The 22,407-nt window shown below is 35.3% G+C and overlaps 1 protein-coding gene across 11 annotated transcripts in view; it reads left to right on the top strand.

The window, feature by feature from the left end:
- Positions 1-22,407, top strand: part of ST7L (suppression of tumorigenicity 7 like) — a 179,524-nt gene that overhangs the window by 33,889 nt on the left and 123,228 nt on the right. For 10 of the 11 annotated variants that reach the window (XM_079135541.1, XM_079135537.1, XM_079135542.1 and 7 more), the window contains exons 7-11: positions 6,675-6,829; positions 9,810-9,907; positions 10,162-10,276; positions 13,789-13,861; positions 21,468-21,570. In XM_079135541.1, coding sequence (XP_078991667.1) covers positions 6,675-6,829; positions 9,810-9,907; positions 10,162-10,276; positions 13,789-13,861; positions 21,468-21,570 — 544 coding nt within the window. The remainder of the gene's footprint in view (positions 1-6,674; positions 6,830-9,809; positions 9,908-10,161; positions 10,277-13,788; positions 13,862-21,467; positions 21,571-22,407) is intronic. The other variant, XM_079135540.1, reaches the window with a different exon arrangement.

The raw sequence follows: 22,407 nt of genomic DNA, 5'->3' as shown, positions 1-22,407 counted from the left end.
CAATATGCTATTATATGATGAATGGATAACAGAAGATATTAGGAAGGAAATTAAAAAATTCTTAGAGGTAAATGAGAACAAAGAAACATCATATCAAAATCTCTGGGACACTATGAAAGCAGTACTTAGAGGGAAATTTATTTCATGGAGCGCATTTAATAAAAGAAGTAAAACTCAACAAATAAACAACCTAACACTACAGCTCAAAGCCTTAGAAAAAGAAGAACAGAACAGCACCAAAAGTAGTAGAAGACAGGAAATAGTTAAACTCAGAGCTGAAATCAATGAAATTGAAACAAAAGAAACAATACAAAAAATTGACAAAATAAATAGTTGGTTCTTCGAAAAAATAAACAAAATTGATAAACCTTTAGCCACACTAACAAAGAGAAGACGAGAGAAAACCCAAATCACTAAAATTTGGAATGAACAAGGAAATATCACAACAGACAAGATGGAAATACAAAACATAATTAGAAGCTATTTTGAAAATCTATACTCCAACAAAATAGAAAATTTCGAAGACATCAACAGGTTTCTAGAGACATATGAATTGCCTAAACTGAATGAGGAGGACATAAACAATTTAAATAGACCAATTTCAAGTACTGAAATAGAAGAAGTCATCAAAAGCCTACCAACAAAGAAATGTCCGGGACCAGATGGGTTCTCAGCCGAGTTCTACAAAACCTTTAAGGAAGAGCTCATTCCAATACTTCTCAAAGTATTCCATAAAATAGAAGAGGAGGGAACCCTCCCAAACTCATTCTATGAAGCCAATATCACACTGATACCTAAACCAGACAGAGACTCATCAAGGAAAGAAAATTTCAGACCAATATCCTTAATGAACATCGACGCAAAAATTCTCAACAAAATTTTAGCAAATCGCATACAAAAACATATTAAAAAGATAGTGCACCATGATCAAGGGGGTTTCATCCCAGGGATGCAAGGTTGGTTCAACATCAGGAAATCAATAAACGTAATTCACCATATTAATAGACTTAAAGTCAAGAATCACATGATTATTTCAATAGATGCAGAAAAAGCATTTGATAAAATACAGCACCCCTTCATGCTCAAAACACTAGAAAAAATAGGGATAGTGGGAACATTCCTTAATATTGTAAAGGCCATTTATGCTAAGCCCATGGCTAATATCATTCTAAATGGTGAAAAACTGAAAGCATTCCCCCTAAAAACTGGAACAAGGCAGGGATGCCCTCTTTCACCACTTCTATTCAACATCGTTCTTGAGACTCTGGCCAGAGCAATTAGACAAACCAAAGAAATTAAAGGGATACGAATAGGAAAAGAAGAACTCAAACTATCCCTGTTCGCTGATGACATGATTATATATTTAGAGGAACCTGGATATTCCACCAGAAAACTCTTCGAACTCATAAGTGATTTCAGTAAAGTAGCAGGTTACAAGATCAATGCCCATAAATCCAACGCATTTTTATACATAAGTGATGAATCTTCAGAAAGAGAAATTAGGAAAACTACCCCATTCACAATAGCCTCGAAAAAAATAAAATACTTGGGAATCAATCTCACAAAAGAGGTGAAAGACCTCTACAATGAGAACTATACAACACTAAAGAAAGAAATTAAAGAACACCTTAGAAGATGGAAAGATCTTCCATGTTCTTGGATAGGAAGAATTAATATTGTCAAAATGGCCATACTACCTAAAGTGCTATACAAATTCAATGCAATTCCAATTAAAATCCCAATGACGTACCTTACAGAAATAGAGCAGGCAATTATGAAATTCATCTGGAAGAATAAGAAACCCAGAATAGCTAAAGCAATCCTTAGCAGGAAGAGTGAAACAGGGGGTATTGCAATACCAGATCTTCAACTCTACTACAAAGCAATAGTAACAAAAACGGCATGGTATTGGTACCAAAATAGAAAGGTAGATCAATGGTACAGAATAGAGGACACGGACACAAACCCAAATAAATACAATTTTCTCATACTAGACAAAGGTGCCAAAAATATGCAATGGAGAAAAGATAGCCTCTTCAACAAATGGTGCTGGGAGAATTGGAAATCCATATGCAACAGAATGAAACTAAACCCATATCTCTCACCATGCACGAAACTAAACTCAAAATGGATTAAGGACCTCGGAATCAGACCAGAGACCCTGCAGATTATAGAAGAAAAAGTAGGTCCAAATCTTCACCTTGTTGGTCTAGGACCAGACTTCCTTAACAGGACTCCCATAGCACAAGAAATAAAAGCTAGAATCAACCACTGGGATAGATTCAAACTAAAAAGCTTTCTCTCAGCAAAGGAAACTATCAGCAATGCGAAGAAAGAGCCTACAGAGTGGGAGAATATCTTTGCCAATCATACTTCAGATAGAGCACTAATCTCCAGAATCTATAAAGAACTCAAAAAACTCTACTCCAAGAATTCAAACAGTCCAGTCAACAAATGGGCTAAGGAAATGAATAGACACTTCACAGAAGAAGATCTACAAGCAATCAACAAACATATGGAAAAATGTTCAACATCTCTAGTAATAAGAGAAATGCAAATCAAAACCACCCTAAGATTCCATCTCACTCCAATTAGAATGGCGATTATCAAGAATACGAGCAACAACAGGTGTTGGCGAGGATGTGGGGAGAAAGGTACACTCATACACTGCTGGTGGGGCTGCAAATTAGTGCAGCCACTATGGAAAGCAGTGTGGAGATTCCTTAGAAAACTTGGAATGGAACCACCATTTGACCCAGCTATCCCACTCCTTGGCCTATACCCAAAGGACTTAAAATCTGCATACTACAGAAATACAGCCACATCAATGTTCATAGCTGCTCAATTCACAATAGCCAGACTGTGGAACCAACCTAGATGCCCTTCAGTTGATGAGTGGATAAAGAAACTGTGGTATATATATACTATGGAATATTACTCAGCCATAAAGAATGATAAAATTATGACATTTGCAGGCAAATGGATGAAATTGGAGAATATCATGCTAAGTGAGATAAGCCAATCTCAAAAAGCCAAAGGACGAATGATATCGCTAATAAGTGGAGGTTGACACATAATGGGGGGGAGGGAAGGGTTAGAGTTAGGATTAGGGAGGGGGGCAAGTATGGAGGAAGGAAGTACTGTATAGAGGGTAAAGAGGGGTGGGAGGGGTGGGGGGAAGGGAAAAATAACAGAATGAATCAAACAACATTACTCTATGTAAATTTATGATTACACAAATGGTATGCCTTTACGCCATGTACAAACAGAGAAACAACATGTATCCCATTTGTTTACAATAAAAAAAAAAAAAAAGAAAATCTTAATCCACACACACAAAACTACTAGAGCTAATAAAGAGTTCAAAAATACTTGAAAAGACAAGCTCAATGTAAAAAAAAAAGAAAAATTAGCTGTATTTCTGTACTTTAGCATTGAACAATTTGGAAAGGAAACCAAGAAAATAATCTATATTAGTCAGCTTTTCATCCCTGTGACAAAATACCTGAGAAAACAATTTAAAGGAGGATAGGTATATTTTGGCTCATGGGTTCAGATGTTTCAGTGCATGGTTTGGCCTGCTTCACTGTTTTGGTCCTGAGGTGAAGCAGAACATCATAGCAGAAGGAAGTGGCAGAGGATAACTGCTCAACTCATAGTAGCCAGGAAGCAGAAGGAAAGATAAGAAATGTCTGGGAACAAGATATGGTCTCCAAGAGCACATTCGCCAAAACTTACTCCCTTTGCCTAGGTTCTACCTTCTACAGTTTCCACCACCTCCCAGTAGTCCATTCAGCTGTGAATCCCTCAGTGGATTAATAAATTGCTGAGGTCAGAGCCATCATAATCTAATCACTTCCAAAAAAGCACCATCTCTGAACATTACCATGCTGGGGACCAAGCTTCTAGCACGTGATCCTTTGGGGAATATTCCAAATTCATATCATAACATGATACCATTACAGTAGCACCAAAATTATTAAAATACTTTGGAATAAATAGAACCAAAAAGATGCAAGACTTGTACACTGAAAGCCACAAAACACTGTTCAAATAGTTAAGACTTAAATGCCAGGGCATCCTCTATTCATGGATTGGACAACTTAAATATCATTAAGACATCACTGTCCTTCCCAAGTTGATCTATAGATTCAGTGCAGTTCTATCAAAATTGCAGTTGGTATTTTTGCAGAAATGGACAAGCTGGTCCTAAAATTCATGTGGAATTGCAAGTGACCCTTCATAGCCTAAACAGTCTTGAAAGAGAAGAACAAAGAGGACTCACACTTCCTAATTTTCAATCTTACTACAAAACTACAGTAATTAAATCATAAACATAGAAACCTAGATCAATGGATTCCAATTGAGAATCCAGAAATAAGTTGATATCTATTGTCAACTGATTTTTGACAATGGTGCCAATATATTCAATTGAGGAAAATGTAATTTTTTTGGAAAACATGATGCTGAAACAACTAGATAGCCACATCTAAAAGTATGAAGTTGAACCCTTACCTCATCTACATACCAGTTAATTAAAAATTAATCAAGGACCTAACATGACCCTAACACATTTGACCTTAAAAAGGACCTAACATCTTTACTTAACATGGGTCAAAATGGGCCTTGGTGATACGCCTATAATTCCTCCTAACTCAGGAATTATGTAGTGATGATAATTGCACAGCCTTGAGAACTTACTAAAAGACTCTCAATTTTGCAGTTTAAAATGCTTTAAACTGTGAATTTTGGTATGTGAATTTAATTTCAATTTAAGAAAAGTACATTCCCCGAAGTAAGATTCGTTAGGTATTCATATAATTAATTTATTGTATTAGCATCTTCAGCTGCAAGAACAAATACAAGAAGACTTTAGGAGAAGAAAAACATCTTCATACCATACAACTATAATATAATTTAAAATTATCTTTAGGGACTGAGGATATAGCTCAGTATTAGAGCCCTTTCCTATCATTCGTAAGGCCCTAGGTTTGGTTCTCAGCAGCACAAAAATAAATAATGATGTTTATATTTTGATCTAACTGCATTAATTTTATCCATCTAGATCTTTTAAAAAGTTTTTATTATGGTTATTTAAAAACACTTGAATTGGTTTTTGAAATGGCAGGATACCTAGTGTTTAAAGCAGCAGTATATCTAGTATTTCAGAAAAATTCATATAATATATAGGAGATATTTTTGAGTAGTGAAATTATTAAATACTTTAGACTATTATTTGAAGCATGCCTAAATAGTGTGACTTGCATTTTCATATCTGAAAGATGCTTCTTGATCCTAATTGACGATGATAGCTATCTATCAATTTTGTTTCCTGCCTGCCCTTGCATTTTTTTTAAACCAATAATCTCTCTTCTCTTGCTGAAATAAATACTATTCATTTGAAACATAATGTGAATCATATATGTGACTTTGAATTTTCTAGTAACATTTAAAAAGTAAAAAAGTTAATTTTATGTTTCATTCAGCAATATTTAAAATATTGCTTTAACATGTAATCAGTAATTTTTAGAAAACTTAATGAGGTATTTTACATTTTTCTCAGTCTTATTCAAAATTCTCTGTGCATTTTACACTTACGTCACATTTCAATTCAGACTAGCCGCGTTTTAAGTGCTCAGTAACTACATGTGGCTACTGCAGGATTATGTAATCAGAACTAAGACATGGTCTCTAGAGAGATGTACTTGTTATTTCTAGAAATGAAAAAGAAAACTTTTAGCAAGCACAGTGACACACAGCCCTGTAATTCCAGTGACTCTGGAGCCGAGGCAGGAGGATTGCAAGTTCAAAGCTACCCTAAGCAATATAGAAAGACTATGTCTTAAAAAGAGCTGAGAACGTGGCTCAGTGGTTAAGTGACCCTGGGTTCAATCCCCAGTACCAAAAAAAGAAAATGGAAACTTTTTCCTTTCTTTTTTGCCTAAACATAAGAATGAATTTATGTTATTAGCCAGCTGTTGACTTAAAAAGTACAAAGAAAAATCTCTATTTTAGTAGGGTGAAGAAAAGAAAATTGGAGTAAGCATGGGTATAAGGAATGAGGGTAGGAGTTTGAAGGAAGGACTGGAATTCAGACCAGGGAAGTATGCCACATTCTCCTGTGGATAAGTCCAAGGGAGGATGGAGCCACATGCAGAGGGAATACTCAGGTTTGGAGGAAAAGCGTAGTCCTGGAATATGTTTTTGAGTCAGATATGAAAGGTATCTCATTAGCATAGAGACCCTCTTCCCAATCTTCACTCTCTTTCATAGATTGCCCACAGGAGTTGAATATTATAGAGTATGCAGTGACTAAGAGCAGGTCTGACCACTGCAGTATATGGTTGCCAGAACTTCTTTTCATACAATTCTTTCTGTATCTTCTTTTTTCTCCCCTTGTACAAAAAGAAAAAACAAGGTCAGAGAATGGAGATAAAAAAGAAGAAAAAATAGAAGCAAAAGATAAGAGACTGAAAGAATTGTGGAATTAGATGTAATAAATAGGCTAGTATGCCCTCAAGAAATTAAAACATTTAGTAAAGTTTTTTTCTCCCCAAGAGATGGAAAGTGTGGTTAAAACTAAAGGGAACTTGATTTAGAGCAAAGGGACATACCCAAGAGAAATACTTGACTTACCATCTTACTTAAAATTGCCTTACTTGCTTTCTCTATAGCTGTGCCACTGCATATGTTCTACTGGCTGAGGAAGAAGCAACCACTATTGTAGATGCTGAAAGGTTATTTAAACAGGCACTCAAGGCAGGAGAAACAATTTATAGGCGATCACAGCAGTGCCAGCACCAGAGTCCTCAGCATGAAGCTCAACTCAGTAAGCAAATTTGAACTGATTTTTATTGTCCTTTTACCTCCTGCAATTGGGTTTTGCATGTTTAAAAAATAGAACACCAACAATAAAAACAATACTTAGAAATTAGCTAATTTTTACTTAACTAATTTATTAACATGTACAAGCAAGCAAGACAGAAATGTATTGTAGCCAGAGTGTTTGTGAAAGGGAATACATCTGCTCTGGTTATTGAGAGGAAGTATGCTATTTTGAGACTTAATGGTAATTTTGTTTCATATAAGAATTGGACACCTGATTATTAGAGAAACAAATATAAAACTATTTAGTATTCAGGAGAGAATTCTAGTGATTGTATTGAGAAGATCCTATTGATGGTAAGTATTACCTTTATCCTTCACCCTTATTCAGTAGTAGAGGCATTCTTTTTTCCCCCACTGCTGGGGTTGGAACCCAGAGACTTGTGTATGCAAGACAGATGCTTTACCCTTGAGCTACATCCCCAATCCAGGCACATCATTTTGTTTGCTCTTCAGGCTATGCATCTGTATATAGCACCAAGGAGTGGCCCCTTTTGTACCATCTGATTTTTTTTTTTTTTTTTTTTTTTTTGTACTGGGGATTGAACCCAGGGTGCTTTACTACTGACCTATATTCCCAGACCTTTTTATTTTTAATTTTGAGACAGGGTTTCACTAAGTTGCTGAGGCTAGCCTCAAACTTACCATCCTCCTGCCACAGTCTCCTAAATTTCTGGGATTATAGGTGTGGGATTATAGGATTACACTATCTGATTGTTAATATAAAATCCAACCTTTACGTGGCTTTGGTTCTCTCTTTGGTTAATTTTTTTCTCCTTGATGTGTTCGGGATCAGATTGGCCACAGCAACTGAAGTCTTTCCATTCCTTTTTTTTTTTTTTTTTTTAATTCTTTTTATTTGTTCTTTTTAGTTACACATGACAGTAGAATGTATTTTGACATATCATACATACACAGAGTGTAACTTCCCATTCTTCTGGTTATATATGATGTGGAGTTATTCTGTGTATTCGTATATGAATATAGGAAAGTTATGTCTGATTCATTCTACTTTCTTTTCCCATTCCCATCCTTCCTTTCTTCCGCCAATTTTGCCTGTGCAATTCAGTGAACCTCCACTCCTCCCTCCCCTGTATTGTGAGTCAGCATCTACATATCAGAGAGAACATTTAGCCTTTGGTTTTGGGGGATTGTTTTCTTTTTTTTCACTTAGCTCGATAGTCTCCAATTCCATCCATTTACTGGCAAGTGCCATAATTTCATTCTTTGTGGCTAATATTCCATTGTGTATATGTACTACATTTTCTTTATCCATTCATCTGTTGAAGGGCACCTAGGTTGGTTCCATAGCTTAGCTATTGTGAATTGAGCTTCTATGAATATTGATGTGACTAAGTCACTAGAGTATGTGGATGTTAAGTACTTTGGGTATGTACTGAGGAGTGGGATCATGGGGTCAAATTGTGGTGAAGTCTTTCCTTTTTTTTTTTAAAATGAGAGCAAGTATCCCCCCCCCCCCACTTTTACTTCATTTTTTTTTTATGGTGCTGAGGATAGAACCCAGTGCCTCACAGGCAAGCACTCTGCCACTGAGCTACAACGCCAGCTCAAGTCTTTCCATTTTTTTAAAATATTTTTTTAGTTGTAGGTGGACACAATACCTTTATTTTATTTATTTATATGTTGTGCTGAGGATCAAACCTAGTGCCTCATACGTGCTAGGTGAGCGCTTTACTGCTAAGCCACAACCTCAGCCCCAGTCTTTCCATTCTTTTTTTTTTTTTTTTTGGGTGCTGGGGATCAAACCCAGGGCCTTGTGCTTACAAGGCAAGCACTCTACCAACTGAGCTATCTCCCCAGCCCCAGTCTTTCCATTCTTAGCAATGCTCTCTTGGTTATGATTGAGATACTTTTACCAAAGATGTTAGAATTAGCAGTGCTGCTGCTGCTTGTTATCTTTCATGACCAGAGGATTTTAGTTTCATGATTTTGGCAAATATTGGGCAATAAATGAAATAGGTTTATGTAATGCATTATCTGTTAGCATTTAAGTTCTAAATCTTTTGTTTGTGGAAATTAAAATTTGGATAATGTTTTCTCTCCAAGTTAAATACTGATGTTTACAGTATGTTTCATTAATGTATGTTATTCCACACTATTGCTGGAATGTTTAGTTTTACAGCCTGGAACTAATGAACCTACATCTTTACAAAAGTCAACTCAGGAGGTTAAGGTAGAAGGATAACAAGTTTGAGAGCAAACTTGAGCAACTTAGTGAGACTCTGTCTCAAAACAAAAAATAAAAAGGGCTAGGGATGTAGGTGAGTGATAGAGAGCTTTCCTACCGTGTTTGAGCTCTGGATTCAATTCTCAATACTGACCAAAAAAAAAAAAAAATCATGCCATTAGTCCTTGTATAATATAAAGTTAGATATGTTGCAGAATTTTGTTAGTCCTTCCTAGAAGTAGTTTCATAGCTTGTTATTAGCTGTTAAGAAAAGTTAAAGAAATTTTATTTTGAACGTTTTGAGTTTTTCAGTTAAAACATTAGAGAATATTAAAATTATAGATTATTTATGCAGAATTTAAAATAATAGTCTAGTGTTAAATCTTCCTCTTAATATATGTATTTCTTTTCCAGCAATATTAAAATGAATTTGTCAAACAAATTATATTCTATCTACTGTACTCAGATTACTTATTATTAAAGGCAAAAGTAATTCAACATGTATTTTAAACTTTTAGTACATAAAACTTCAAGCTAAAATAAAAGTAAGAGATTCCCATTCAAAATATTCATCACCCAAATTCAGTAATCATTAATTTTCTTCCATCTTGACACAGTTTAATTTTAAGTAAATCCTTCTAGGGTAAGCTGTTAAAATTAAGAAATAATATGCTAGTGAAATAACAGGCCATAATAGAAAAGTAATATTGTGTTACTTTTTGTTTTTTTTAAATAGGAAGAGATACCAACGTACTAGTATATATTAAAAGAAGATTGGCAATGTGTGCAAGAAAATTAGGAAGAATAAGAGAAGCAGTTAAAATAATGAGAGATGTAAGTAAATTTGATAACTAAAACTGTTATATGCATTCCTCTAAAAGCAAAATGTAGTTGAAGTTGCCATTTATTTTGATACAAAATTACTATTTTTTTAATTGGTGGGTTTTATAGTGATACTAATATATATACATTTTTTAAGGACTGGGTCTCTACAGTTTTGTAAATAAGGAAAATAATTTTGACTTTAATGAAAGTTCCTCTGTTCTAATTTTAGTCTTTTTTTTTTTTTTTTCCCTTTCAATATACAGTTGATGAAAGAATTTCCTCCTCTTACCATGTTGAACATCCATGAAAATCTGTTAGAATCACTTTTAGAATTACAGGCCTATGCAGATGTTCAGGCAGTCCTAGCAAAATATGATGGTGAGTTTTGTTTGTTTTAGTTGATACTATGTTAAAGGATTTTCTTTTCAATTATGTATTCATAAATATGATACTGTTCTAGTATTTCTCTAATTTTCCATATTTTTACTGGTTAATATTTAGTATGTCTAAGTACAAGTTGCTATTAAGTATCCTTTTTATCAGAACTTTTAATAGCAAAAGCCTGCAAGGAGGAACTTTTTCTTCTGTCAAGATTTATTTATTTGGGGCTGGGAGTTGTGGCTCAGTAGTAGAGCACTTGCCTGGCATGAGTGAGGCCCTGGGTTTGATCCTCAGCACCACATATAAATAAAATAAAATAAAAGATCCATTGAAAACTAAAAAACATTTTAAAAAGAAAAATTTATTCCTTTTGGTGGAATGAAACAAACATCATTACCCTATGTACACGTATATTACACAAATGGTATGACTCTACATTGTGTACAAGCAGAGAAATGAAAAGTTGTACTCCATTTGTGTACAATGAATCAAAATGCATTCTGCTATCATGTATAACTAAATAGAACAATTAAAAAAGTGGCTTTTTTTTTTTTTTTCTCCCCTTTGAGGGACAGGGAATTTGAACCTGGGTCCTTGCGCATGCTAGGCGAGCATTCTCCAACACGAGCTATTTCTTCAGCTCTAAAAAAGTGACTTTTGACATTAAAATAATGGTATTCTCTGAGGCTTCTTAGTAACAAAACGTTTATGGCCTGTGAAATTGTGCTTAAGCTGTCCTGCTCATGTATAGATCTTTGGTTTATATAATGTTTTCAAAATTTTAGTTTAGTTGTCAACATTTCAATGAAAACTTACACAAATATAATGTTTATTTGATTCTACTCAAAAATAGAAAAACTAGCAAAAACTGCGTCCTTTTGCATTAGAACAATCACTTGCAGTTGAGAAGTGACCGTTCCATTAGGGCAGGGAACACATAACCCCTTGGATCCACAGGACCTATCCAGTGGTCCCGGGGGTGTTTGAGTTTAACAACTCTGGTCAATATTTTAAAATCAGGATATAAAATAATATATACAAATTTCAAATATACCACAAAAATAATGAAATCTCCAAACTTCAATGAATTATGTATTATAATTCTAGTAGTATTGTTGGGGGGTGTTGTCTTAAAATTTTCTTAATTACTTGTATATTTTTTAAATGAGTTGGAAATTAACCTAAGCTGATATGACCTTTCAGCAAATATTCAGGCATTTAGTAAACCCCAGTGATCTTCAATAACTGGAAGTGAAGGCCATGTTTTTCCTCCTCTGTAATCTTGTAATCAGGTAGCAGAGTACAATGAAAGCAGGCAAAGCCCAAATTCTTCTAACCATATAACACTAATTAATAAAAAATTATACGTTTGCTACCTATAGTCCCAGAGAAGTTGTCCTTTCTGTTCGTAGGCGCATAATGTTGAAATAAAAGTTGTCCTTAAAAAAAAAAAAAAAAGATTTTGTTTATTGGGTATCTAATAGGAATGAAGCACTTTGGAATAAAATGTGAACAAGAATAAATGGATTTCACCATTGTAGGATTTACAGTTTAGTGGAATGTATAAACAAATGAACAGTGGTTACATTTAAGACAGCATATCTTGCATGAGATAATTGGATAAGTGTAAATGCTATTATGCACATAGTCAGGTACTTCATTTGTATACTCATTTGAATATCAAGGAAAGCTAACAGAAGTTGTTTAACAGTATTTATAAAGACTAATTCAGAAACCAGGTATGGGGTTGCACGTCTGTAATCCTAGCTACTTGGGAGGCTGAGGCAGAAGGATCATAAGTTTGAGGCCAATCTGAGCAACTTAGCAAGATCCTGTCTCAGAATAATAAAAAGTAAAATAAAAGGGAATGGGGATGTAGCTCAGTGGTAAAAGGCCCCTGGGTTTAATCCAAAATACCAAACAAACAAACAAACATAAAAAAGCTGGATAACATTTTATAATGCTTTTTAGTTACAAAAGCAAATTTATAATCTCATCTGATCCTTATACTAATCTTGTGAGGTGATAGGTCAAGTATTTTTATTCTTTCCAGCTACTAAATTGGGAAACTAAAGTTTAAGAAGGTTAAATATTGGGTATTTTCCAGCCAGTAAGTGACATTTCTGAACTTAAATCCATGTATTCTACTTCTTTGTTCATTAGTCTTCCCATGACAATAATTCAGTCTATGTTGGCTATTTTTTTATTGTACTATTAACAATGACACTTTACCACAAGTGGAGTTGAGAGAATTTAAAGACACATGAACTTTCTCCATCAGAGTGAGACATTCAGCTTTTAACCACAAGCCGAAAATTTCCTGACAAGCATAATGTTTCTGGTTATATCTTTCATTATAATGGAACACACATAAGTCACTTATGCATGCACTTATTCACACTTGTCCTGTTGGAGGTTCTAACCCATTAGCTTACAAACCCCCATGACTTGGAAAGTTTGAAATGTATTTGAAAGAAAAATTTATCTCTTTTAAACATCTGGAATTCTTAAGCAGTGCTTCAGGATAGCATAGGTTCATAGAGAAATTTTTTTGGAAATTCCTTCCATATGTAACTTACTGAATGCATGACCTACTTACATTTGTGCTGAACAAGTGTAGGAACTGAATATTAAAAAATAAAAAAAAGGGGGGGGGCTGGGGATATAGCTCAGTCAGTAGAGTGCTTGCCTTGTAAGTATAAGGCCCTGGGTTCAATCCCCAGCACCAAAAATAAATAAATAAATAAAAAATCAAATAGGATATGATTCATTAAAAATAAAATGATAAAGTCTATTGATTTGCTTCTGTGTTTTCAGTTTTCTTGATTCCCAGTTTTTTCCATTCTAGAATCCTTAAGTAGTTGAAGCAAAATATTCTTCCTTAATTTTCCATTTGCTTGTGTAACTCTGGAACTGAAATAATCAACAAGTTCTAAGTCTTACTCTTTTAATAACAATATTTTAGACATTCCTTTAAAAAAGGATTTATACTATTTATTTATAGGTCCAAATTAATTTCTTTTTCATTTAGGAAAAGAAAAAAAAATCATCCTTGGTTAAATCAACCTGGATTTAACTAGTATTAAATATTTTAATTTTTTTCTCATTTAGTTTTTTACTCTATGAATTGATGGAGTTTTTGTGTAGTACTAATTATACTGTGACTTTCTCCCTGAATAGTCCTACTGTAAAAAGGTTATTATAAATATTTGTTAAGCACTTGTCATCATTGTGTGGAGGGCTTTAATAGACATAATTTCATCTCTATCAGAAAGTACCATTCTCTATCTTGAGAAAACTGAGATCAAAGAAGTTGCCACTAGTTCAAGGATATATAACTAATAAATAGAAGAATCAGAATTCAAAACTCAGGTCTTCCAACTACATGTTCAGGTGCTTCTGCTACTATATTACATCTGTCAGATTTATACTATGAATTACTATTATTAAAATATTATGTTAACACATTTTTAAAAATTTTTATCTAAATTAAAAATTTATTATTTCAGATATAAGCCTTCCAAAGTCAGCAGCAATCTGTTATACAGCAGCACTGTTGAAAACAAGGACTGTTTCAGATAAGTAAGTTGTTATAAAAACTAATTATTTGGTTTATTTTTTGATATTTATTTATTTATTTATTTATTTTTGCAGAACTGGGGTTTGAACCTGGGGCCTTCTGCATACCTTACAGGCAGAAAACTACAATTATTTGGGAAGACTGCTAATTTCAATATTACATTTTACCTCTAAAACTATGCTTTTTCCTCTCTGCTTTCTTCAGAATAACCTTTGATCCTCTGTGGCTTTGAGGCTTCTCACTTTGGGTAGTGGAAATTTTTTTTTTTTTTTTTTTTTTGGTGCTGGGGATCAAACACAGGGCCTTGTGCTTGCAAGGCAAGCACTCTACCAACTGAGCTATCTCCCCAGCCCTGAGAGAGATTTTTAGAGCTAAATAAACTGGGATGTAAATTTAAACTCTGTAATATACTAGCTCTAGGACCCTTGGCTGGTTAATTATTTTGAGTCTCTTCCTTGTCTGTAAAATGAGAATAGTACTGTAGGGTGGTTGTATGAGGATTATGTAATAATGTAATGCCTAAACCAATATCTAGAAAGAAAGTACACACAGTAGGTAAATAATAGCTTTAATAAGTAAGAAGTGTGGTAGGGAAATAGGTTTCAGGTTGTCTGTTCTTATGATCATGTTATTCTGTTTTCCTTGTGTATTTTTTTTTTAACTTATTTTTATTGTAAACAAATTGGATACACGTTGTTTCTGTTTGTACATGGAGTAACAGCATACCATTTGCGTAATCTTACGTTCACTTAGGGTAATGAGGTTTGATTCATTCTGCTATTTTTTCCTTCCCCCCACCCCTCCCACCCCTCTTTTCCATCTATACAGTCCCTCCTTTCTCCATTCTTGCCCCCCTCCCACCCCCCATTATGTGTCATCATCCGCGTATCAGCGAGATCATTCATCTTTTGGATTTTTGAGATTGATTGGCTTATCTCACTTAGCATGATATTCTCCAATTTCATCCATTTGCCTGCAAATGCCATAATTTTATCATTCTTTATGGCTGAGTAATATTCCATTGTATACACCACAGTTTCTTTATCCATTCATCAATTGAAGGACATCTAGGTTGGTTCCACAATGTGGCTATTGTGAATTGAGCCCCTATGAACATGGATGTGGCTGTATCTCTGTAGTATGCTGATTTTAAGTCCTTTGAGTATAGGCCAAGGAGTGGGATGGCTGGGTCAAATGGTGGTTCCTTTCCAAGTTTTCTAAGGTCCACACTGCTTTCCAGAGTGACTGCACTAATTTGCAGCCCCACCAGCAATGTATGAGTGTACCTTTTTCCCCACATCCTCTCCAACACCTATTGTTGCTTGTATTCTTGATAATCACCATTCTAATTGGGGTGAGATGGAATCTTAATGTAGTTTTGATTTGCATTTCTCTTATTACTAAAAATGGTGAACATTTTTTGAGTTCTTTATATATTCTGGAGATTAGTGCTCTATCTGAAGTATGAGTGGCAAAGGTATTCTCCCACTCTGTAGGCTCTCTCTTCGCATTGCTGATAGTTTCCTTTGCTGAGAGAAAGCCTTTTAGTTTGAATCTATCCCAGTTATTGATTCTTGCTTTTATTTCTTGTGCTATGGGAGTCCTGTTAAGGAAGTCTGATCCTAAGCCAACAAGGTGAAGATATGGACCTACTTTTTCTTCTATAAGATGCAGGGTCTCTGGTCTGATTTCAAGGTCCTTGATCCATTGTGAGTTGACTTTTGTGCAGGGTGAGAGATAGGGGTTTAGTTTCATTCTGTTGCATATGGATTTCCAGTTTTCCCAGCACCATTTGTTGAAGAGGCTATCTTTTCTCCATTGCATATTTTTGGCACCTTTGTCTAGTATGAGAAAATTGTATTTATTTGGGTTTGTGTCCGTGTCCTCTATTCTGTACCATCGATCTACCTGTCTATTTTGGTGCCAATACCATGCCGTTTTTGTTACTATTGCTTTGTAGTACAGTTGAAGTTCTGGTATTGTGATACCCCCTGTTTCATTCTTCCTGCTAAGGATTGCTTTAGCTATTCTGGGTTTCTTATTCTTCCAGATGAATTTCACAATTGCTTGCTCTATTTCTGTAAGGTACGTCATTGGGATTTTAATTGGAATCACATTGAATCTGTATAGCACTTTTGGTAGTATGGCCATTTTGACAATATAATTCTGCCTATCCAAGAACATAGGAGATCTTTCCATCTTCTAAGGTCTTCCTCAATTTCTTTCTTCAACGTTTTGTAGTTTTCATTGTAAAGATCTTTTACCTCTTTGGTTAGATTGATTCCCAAGTATTTTATTTTTTTTGAGGCTTTTGCAAATGGAGTTATTTTCCTCATTTCCCTTTCAACTGTTTTGTCGCTTGTGTATAAAAATGCTTTAGATTTATGTGTGTTGATTTTATAGCCTGCTATTTTGCTGAATTCATTGATGAGGTCTAGAAGTTTTCTGGAGGTGGTTTTTGGATCCTCTAAATATAGAATCATGTCACCCGCAAATAATGACAGCTTAAGTTCCTCTTTTCCTATTTGTATCCCTTTAATTTCTTTGGTCTGTCTAATTGCTCTGGCTAGAGTTTCAAGGACAATGTTGAATAGAAGTGGTGAAAGAGGACATCCCTGTCTTGTTCCCGTTTTTAAAGGGAATGGTTTCAGTTTTTCTCCATTAAGAATGATGTTGGCCATGGGCTTAGCATAAATAACCTTTACAATGTTCAGGTATATTCCTACTATCCCTATTTTTTCTAGTGTTTTGAGCACGAAGTGGTGTTGTATTTTGTCAAATGCTTTTTCTGCGTCAATTGAAATAACCATATGATTCTTATCCTTAAGTCTATTGACATGATGGATTACGTTTATTGATTTATGAATGTTGAACCATCCTTGCATTCCAGGGACGAGCCCCACTTGATCGTGGTGCACAATTTTCTTAATATGTTTTTGGATACGGTTTGCCAATATTTTGTTAAGGATCTTTGCATCTATATTCATCAAGGATATTGGTCTAAAATTTTCTTTCCTTGATGTGTCTTTTCCTGGTTTGGATATGAGGGTGATATTAGCTTCATAGAATGAGTTCTGTAGGGTACCCTCCTTTTCTATTTCGTGGAATACTTTGAGAAGTATTGGAATAAGTTCTTCTTTGAAGGTCTTGTAGAACTCGGCTGAGAATCCATCTGGTCCTGGGCTTTTCTTGGATGGTAGATTTTTAATGGCTTCTTCTATTTCATTGCTTGATATTGATCTGTTTAAATTGTGTATGTCCTCCTGATTCAGTTTGGGAGGAGCATATGTCTGTAGAAATTTGTCAATGTCTTTGGTACTTTCTATTTTGTTGGAATATAGATTTTCAAAGTAGCTTCTCATTATGTTCTGTATCTCAGTGGTGTCTGTTGTGATAATTCCTTTTTCATCACGAATTTTAGTAATTTGAGTCTTCTCCTTCTTTTTGTTAGTGTGGCTAAGGGTTTGTCTATTTTGTTTATTTTCTCAGAGAACCAACTTTTAGTTTTGTCAATTTTTTGAATTGTTTCTTTTGTTTCAATTTCATTGATTTCAGCTCTGATTTTAATTATTTCCTGTCTTCAACTACTTTTGCTGTTATTCTGTTCTTCTTTTTCTAGGGCATTGAGCTGTAATGTTAGGTCATTTAGTTGTTGACTTTTCATTCTTTTCTGGAATGTGCTCCATGCAATGAATTTTCCTCTCAGTATCGCTTTCATAGTGTCCCAGAGATTTTGATATGTTGTATTGTCGTTCTCATTGACCTCTAAGAATTTTTTTATCTCCTCCCTGATGTTTTTTGTTATCCATGTTTCATTCAATAGCATATTATTTAGTCTTCATGTGTTGGAGTAATTTCTGTTTTTTATTTTGTCATTGATTTCTACTCTCAGTTCATCATGATCTGATAGAACACAAGGCAGTATCTCAATTTTTTTGCATTTCCTAAGGACTGCTTTGTGGCATAACATATGGTCTATTTTTGAGAAGGTTCCATGTGCTGCTGAGAAGAAAGTGAATCTGCTTTTTGATGGGTGGAATATTCTATATATGTCTATTACATCTAGGTTATTGATTGTGTTATTGAGTTCTATGGTTTCTTTGGTTGGTTTTGTTTGGAAGATCTATCCAGTGGTGACAGCGGTGCGTTAAAGTCACCCAGAATTATTGTGTTGTGGTCTATGTGATTCTTGAAATTGAGAAGGATTTGTTTGATGTACAGGGATGCACCATTGTTTGGAGCATAAATATTTACTATCATTATGTCTTCCTGATTTATGGTTCCCTTAAGCAGTATGAAATGTCCTTCTTTATCCCTTCTGACCAACTTTGGCTTGAAGTCCACTTTATCTGATATAAGGATGGAAACCCCTGCTTTTTTACTGAGTCCATGTGCATGGTAGGTTTTTTCCCATCCTTTCACCTTTAGTCTGTGGATGTCTCTGTCTACGAGATGAGTCTCTTGCAGGCAGCATATTGTTGGGTCTTTCTTTTTAATCCATTCTGCCAGTCTATGTCTTTTGATTGATGAGTTTAGGCCATTAACGTTCAGGGTTATTATTGAGATATGATTTGTATTCCCAGTCATTTGGCTTATTTTTGGTTTTTAACTTGACTTGGTTTCTCCTTTGATTGATTTTTCCTTTAAGGTAATTCCTCCGTTTGCTGACCTACATTGTTGTTTTTCATTTCCTCCTCATGGAATATTTTGCTGAGAATGTTCTGTTGTGCAAGCTTTCTGTTTGTAAATTCTTTTAACTTTCGTTTATCATGGAAGGATTTTATTTCATCTTCAAATCTGAAGGTTAGTTTTACTGGATGTAGGATTCTTGGTTGGCAACTATGTTCTTTCAGAGCTTGAAATATGTGGTTCCAGGCCCTTCTAGCTTTTAGGGTCTGGGCTGAGAAATCTGCTGATATCCGCGTTGGTTCCCCCCTGTATGTAATCTGATGCTTTTCTCTCTCAGCCTTCAAAATTCTATCTTTATTTTGAATGTTAGGCATTTTCATTATAATGTGCCTTTGTGTGGATCTGTTGCAATTTTGTGCATTTGATGTTCTGTAAGCTTTTTGTATTTGATTTTCCATTTCATTCTTCAGGTTTGGGAAATTTTCTGATATTATTTCATTGAATAGTTTATTCATTCCTTTGGTTTGTATCTCTGTGCCTTCCTCAATCCCAATAATTCTTAAATTTGGTCTTTTCATGATGTCTCATAGTTCTTGGAGATTCTGTTCATGATTTCTTATCATCTTCTCTGTTTGGGCAACTTTATTTTCAAGATTAAATATTTTGTCTTCATTGTCTGAGATTCTGTCTTCCAAGTGGTCTAGTCTTTTGGTGATGCTTTCCATTGAGTTTTTTATTTGGTTTATTGTTTCCTTCATTTTCAAGGATTTCGTTTGTTTTTTGTTTTTTTTTTTTTTTTTTTTTTTTGAGAATCTCTATCTCTTTGTGGAAATGATCTTTTGCTTCCTGCAGGTGCTCTTTCAGCTTATTGGTATCATCATTCATTGCCTGCATTTGCTCTCTTATCTCATCCTTTCCTTTGCAAATCATCTTAATCATGTATAATCTGAAGTCCTTTTCTGACATTTCTTCTAACATAGTGTCATTGGATTCTATTACTATAGAATCTAGATTTGTTTGGATCATTTTCTTCCCTTGTTTTTTCATGTTGTTCATGTATCTTCCCCTCTAGTGGTGCATATCTGGGGTATTGCAGATTTCCCCCTATAGGCTTATAGTGGCCCTATAGGTTTCCAAAACCCTTTCTTTAAGGGGAGATCAATATTATCAGTGCCCAATTCAGACACTGTGCAATCCTAGACCAAATAGCCCCTATGAGGACAATAACAAAATTTTCATAATAAACAGAATGAGTTCAAATATTATCTTCAGTAAAACAAACAGATTTGCAATACGGTCTGCAGTTTCAAATGGAGGACAAAGAGGATGCAGAGGGATGCAGAATGTGGCTGTTAATGAGATAAGAATAGAATATACAGAAGTTCTAGATAATAGAAAGGGTGAGAGTGTAATCAAAAGAAATTGGATGTTAGCATGCAAAAAAGGGAGATAAAGATTCTGAGGGAACAGTTAAACAAAAGGAAAAGAGAGCAAGAAAAGTAAAGAAATAAAAACTTAAATTTTTTCAATAAGGAGAAAAAAGAAAATCTATAGTATAACAGTCATATAGTAATGAAACCTCCTATATTTCAGTAGCTTGATGCATGAGAGGTACCTGACAATGAGCTTCAAGTCTCTAGCAGGCGTCTCAGGATGGGTTTTGCCCCACCTAAAGATCGGAGCTATGGTTTCCAGGATTTTCCAAGATGGCCGCCCTGGCTTCGAAATGTGTTGGCAAATGGGGAGCTGCAGTTCAGGGTGTGGCCGTGGACAGCAGGAGGTCCTAGAGGCAGGATGCAGTTGGTCAGGCAGGGATCCTGGAGGTCGGGTATGTTTGGTGTGGTTGTGGGATCCTGGAGGCTGGTTGCAATCAGTTAGTCTAGGGTCCAGGTGATAGAGCTCAGTTAGTTGGTCTGGGGGTCCTGGCGGCAGGGAGCAGTCACTCGATGTTAGGGCCCCAGAGTCAGGGAATGATGGGTCGGGCTGAGGGATCCTGGAGATGGGGCTCAGTCAGTTCGGCCAGGGGTCCTACAGGGCCTGGCTGTTATCTCAAAATGGTGGCAGCCACATGTAATCAAACCTGCAGGTACTGTAACAGTGAACTTCCAGGCAACAGCAGGCAGCTGGTGCTCCACTGGTGGTCGCTGATCAGTTTGCTGACTGTTGTTGGACGATCGGGAGGTGAATCTGGTGCATTGGGTGATGGATAGGTGTAAGGCAGGCGATGGGCAGGCGAGAGGCAGGCAAATGGTGGATGATAGGCGCCTGACAGTGAGCAATCTGCACTCAAAAAACACATCGATATGCTGGCAGACTGCAGGTGATCACAGCAGACAGATGGGGTAAACAGCAGGGAATCGATAAGCAGCAGAAACTGCCTTACCAAGAAACAGATATCCTCTGCTTGAAACCCGAGTTACGGAGCGACAAGGAACGCAGCCTCCCTCCAGTCCGCCATCTTGGATCCCCTTCCTTGTGTTTTTGACTGTTCTTAATGAATTCTCTTTATTCTGCAAATAAGATATTCAGAAACTGATTGGGTACAGTGTCTCAGAAAAAGATCAGACTAATCAAATGATGGTCATTGTCTTTCACTTGATATTACTATGCCTTATATGAATTAGAATTAAGTATTTATAGTTTTTTCCTTCTCAGATAAAAAAAATGGATAAAAATGTACTTATATCACATGAGATTCTCTGGATGTCCCTGTGTATCATTTCTTACCTTTCCCAAAGTGTGCCTTCAGTGGACTACTTCCAAATGCTTTCTGTACCTGAGTTTAAAAATTTTCATTTCTTATGCTTTCTTATTTTTGTATGTTAAACCAGAGGCTTTACTTTCATTTTTAGTAGTTATCTGGTTTTGAATTTGGCCATTTCCAGAAACATTTGATTTAGAGAAGTATATTATGATCTAACTCCATAATGTTTTTCTCTTTTTGGTATTCATTTCTTAATTTTGTGGTTTTTCTTACAGATTCTCTCCAGAAACGGCCTCCAGAAGAGGATTAAGCACAGCAGAAATTAATGCTGTGGAAGCAATTCATAGAGCTGTGGAATTTAATCCTCATGTTCCAAAAGTGAGAAATCTTATAATGAAAATCTTACCTTTATTTAAGTTTATTTAATTGATGACAGTGTATAAAGCAAAGTTTGGGTTGCCAGTTGAGTCATAATTATTTTAGTCTCCAATGTTTTGATGCTTACTGTTTATCTTAAAGGAGATGTTAAAAGGCATTTAGAAAGGTGGGTAGGGTTCACTATAGGCTTTGTAATTGCTGTCAAAAAAAAAAAAACCAAAATTTGAACTATGTTCACTTAGTTCTTTTTTCTGTGGTGCTGGATGTTTAACACAGGGCCTTCTGCCCATGCTGGGCAAGCACTCTGCTGGTAAGCAACACTTCCAACCCTAGTTAGCTGTCCTTTTATTATAGTTTTAGAGATGGAATACTCAACAGCTTAGTCTCAATAAAAGACCATTTATATTTCAGAGCACTAAATTAAATTTTCTGTTACTGTAAAGGCTTTTTCTAGACAAATGCCTGCATCTTGAGCTAGGACTGAGTAGACAAAAACAGGACAAATAGATTAAAATAATCAGTGACAGGAAACAGATGTGGAGGTTCCCAGGAAAACTGCTGAGTTGATGTTTATTTAATTGCAGATGAAACTACCTGCTTTGTATGTCTTTATAATGTACATCTTGCAATCATATGAAATTACTTGTTAATCTTAGTATGTTATTACCCCAAAAACAAAGATTAAAATTTGAGTTTATAGGGCTGGGGAGATAGTTCAGTTGGTAAAGTGCTTGCCTTGCAAGCACAGGGCCCTGGGTTTGATCCCCAGCACTGCAAAAAAAAAAAAAAAAAATTGAGTTTATAAACAGTACCCCCGTTTTACAAAACTATAGAATA

The sequence above is a fragment of the Sciurus vulgaris genome (genome assembly GCF_902686455.1).
Source record: "Sciurus vulgaris genome assembly, chromosome: 1".
Taxonomy (NCBI): Eukaryota; Metazoa; Chordata; class Mammalia; order Rodentia; family Sciuridae; genus Sciurus; species Sciurus vulgaris.
The sequence above is the reverse complement of the archived record's forward strand: the minus strand, read 5'-3'. Positions and strand labels throughout refer to the sequence as shown.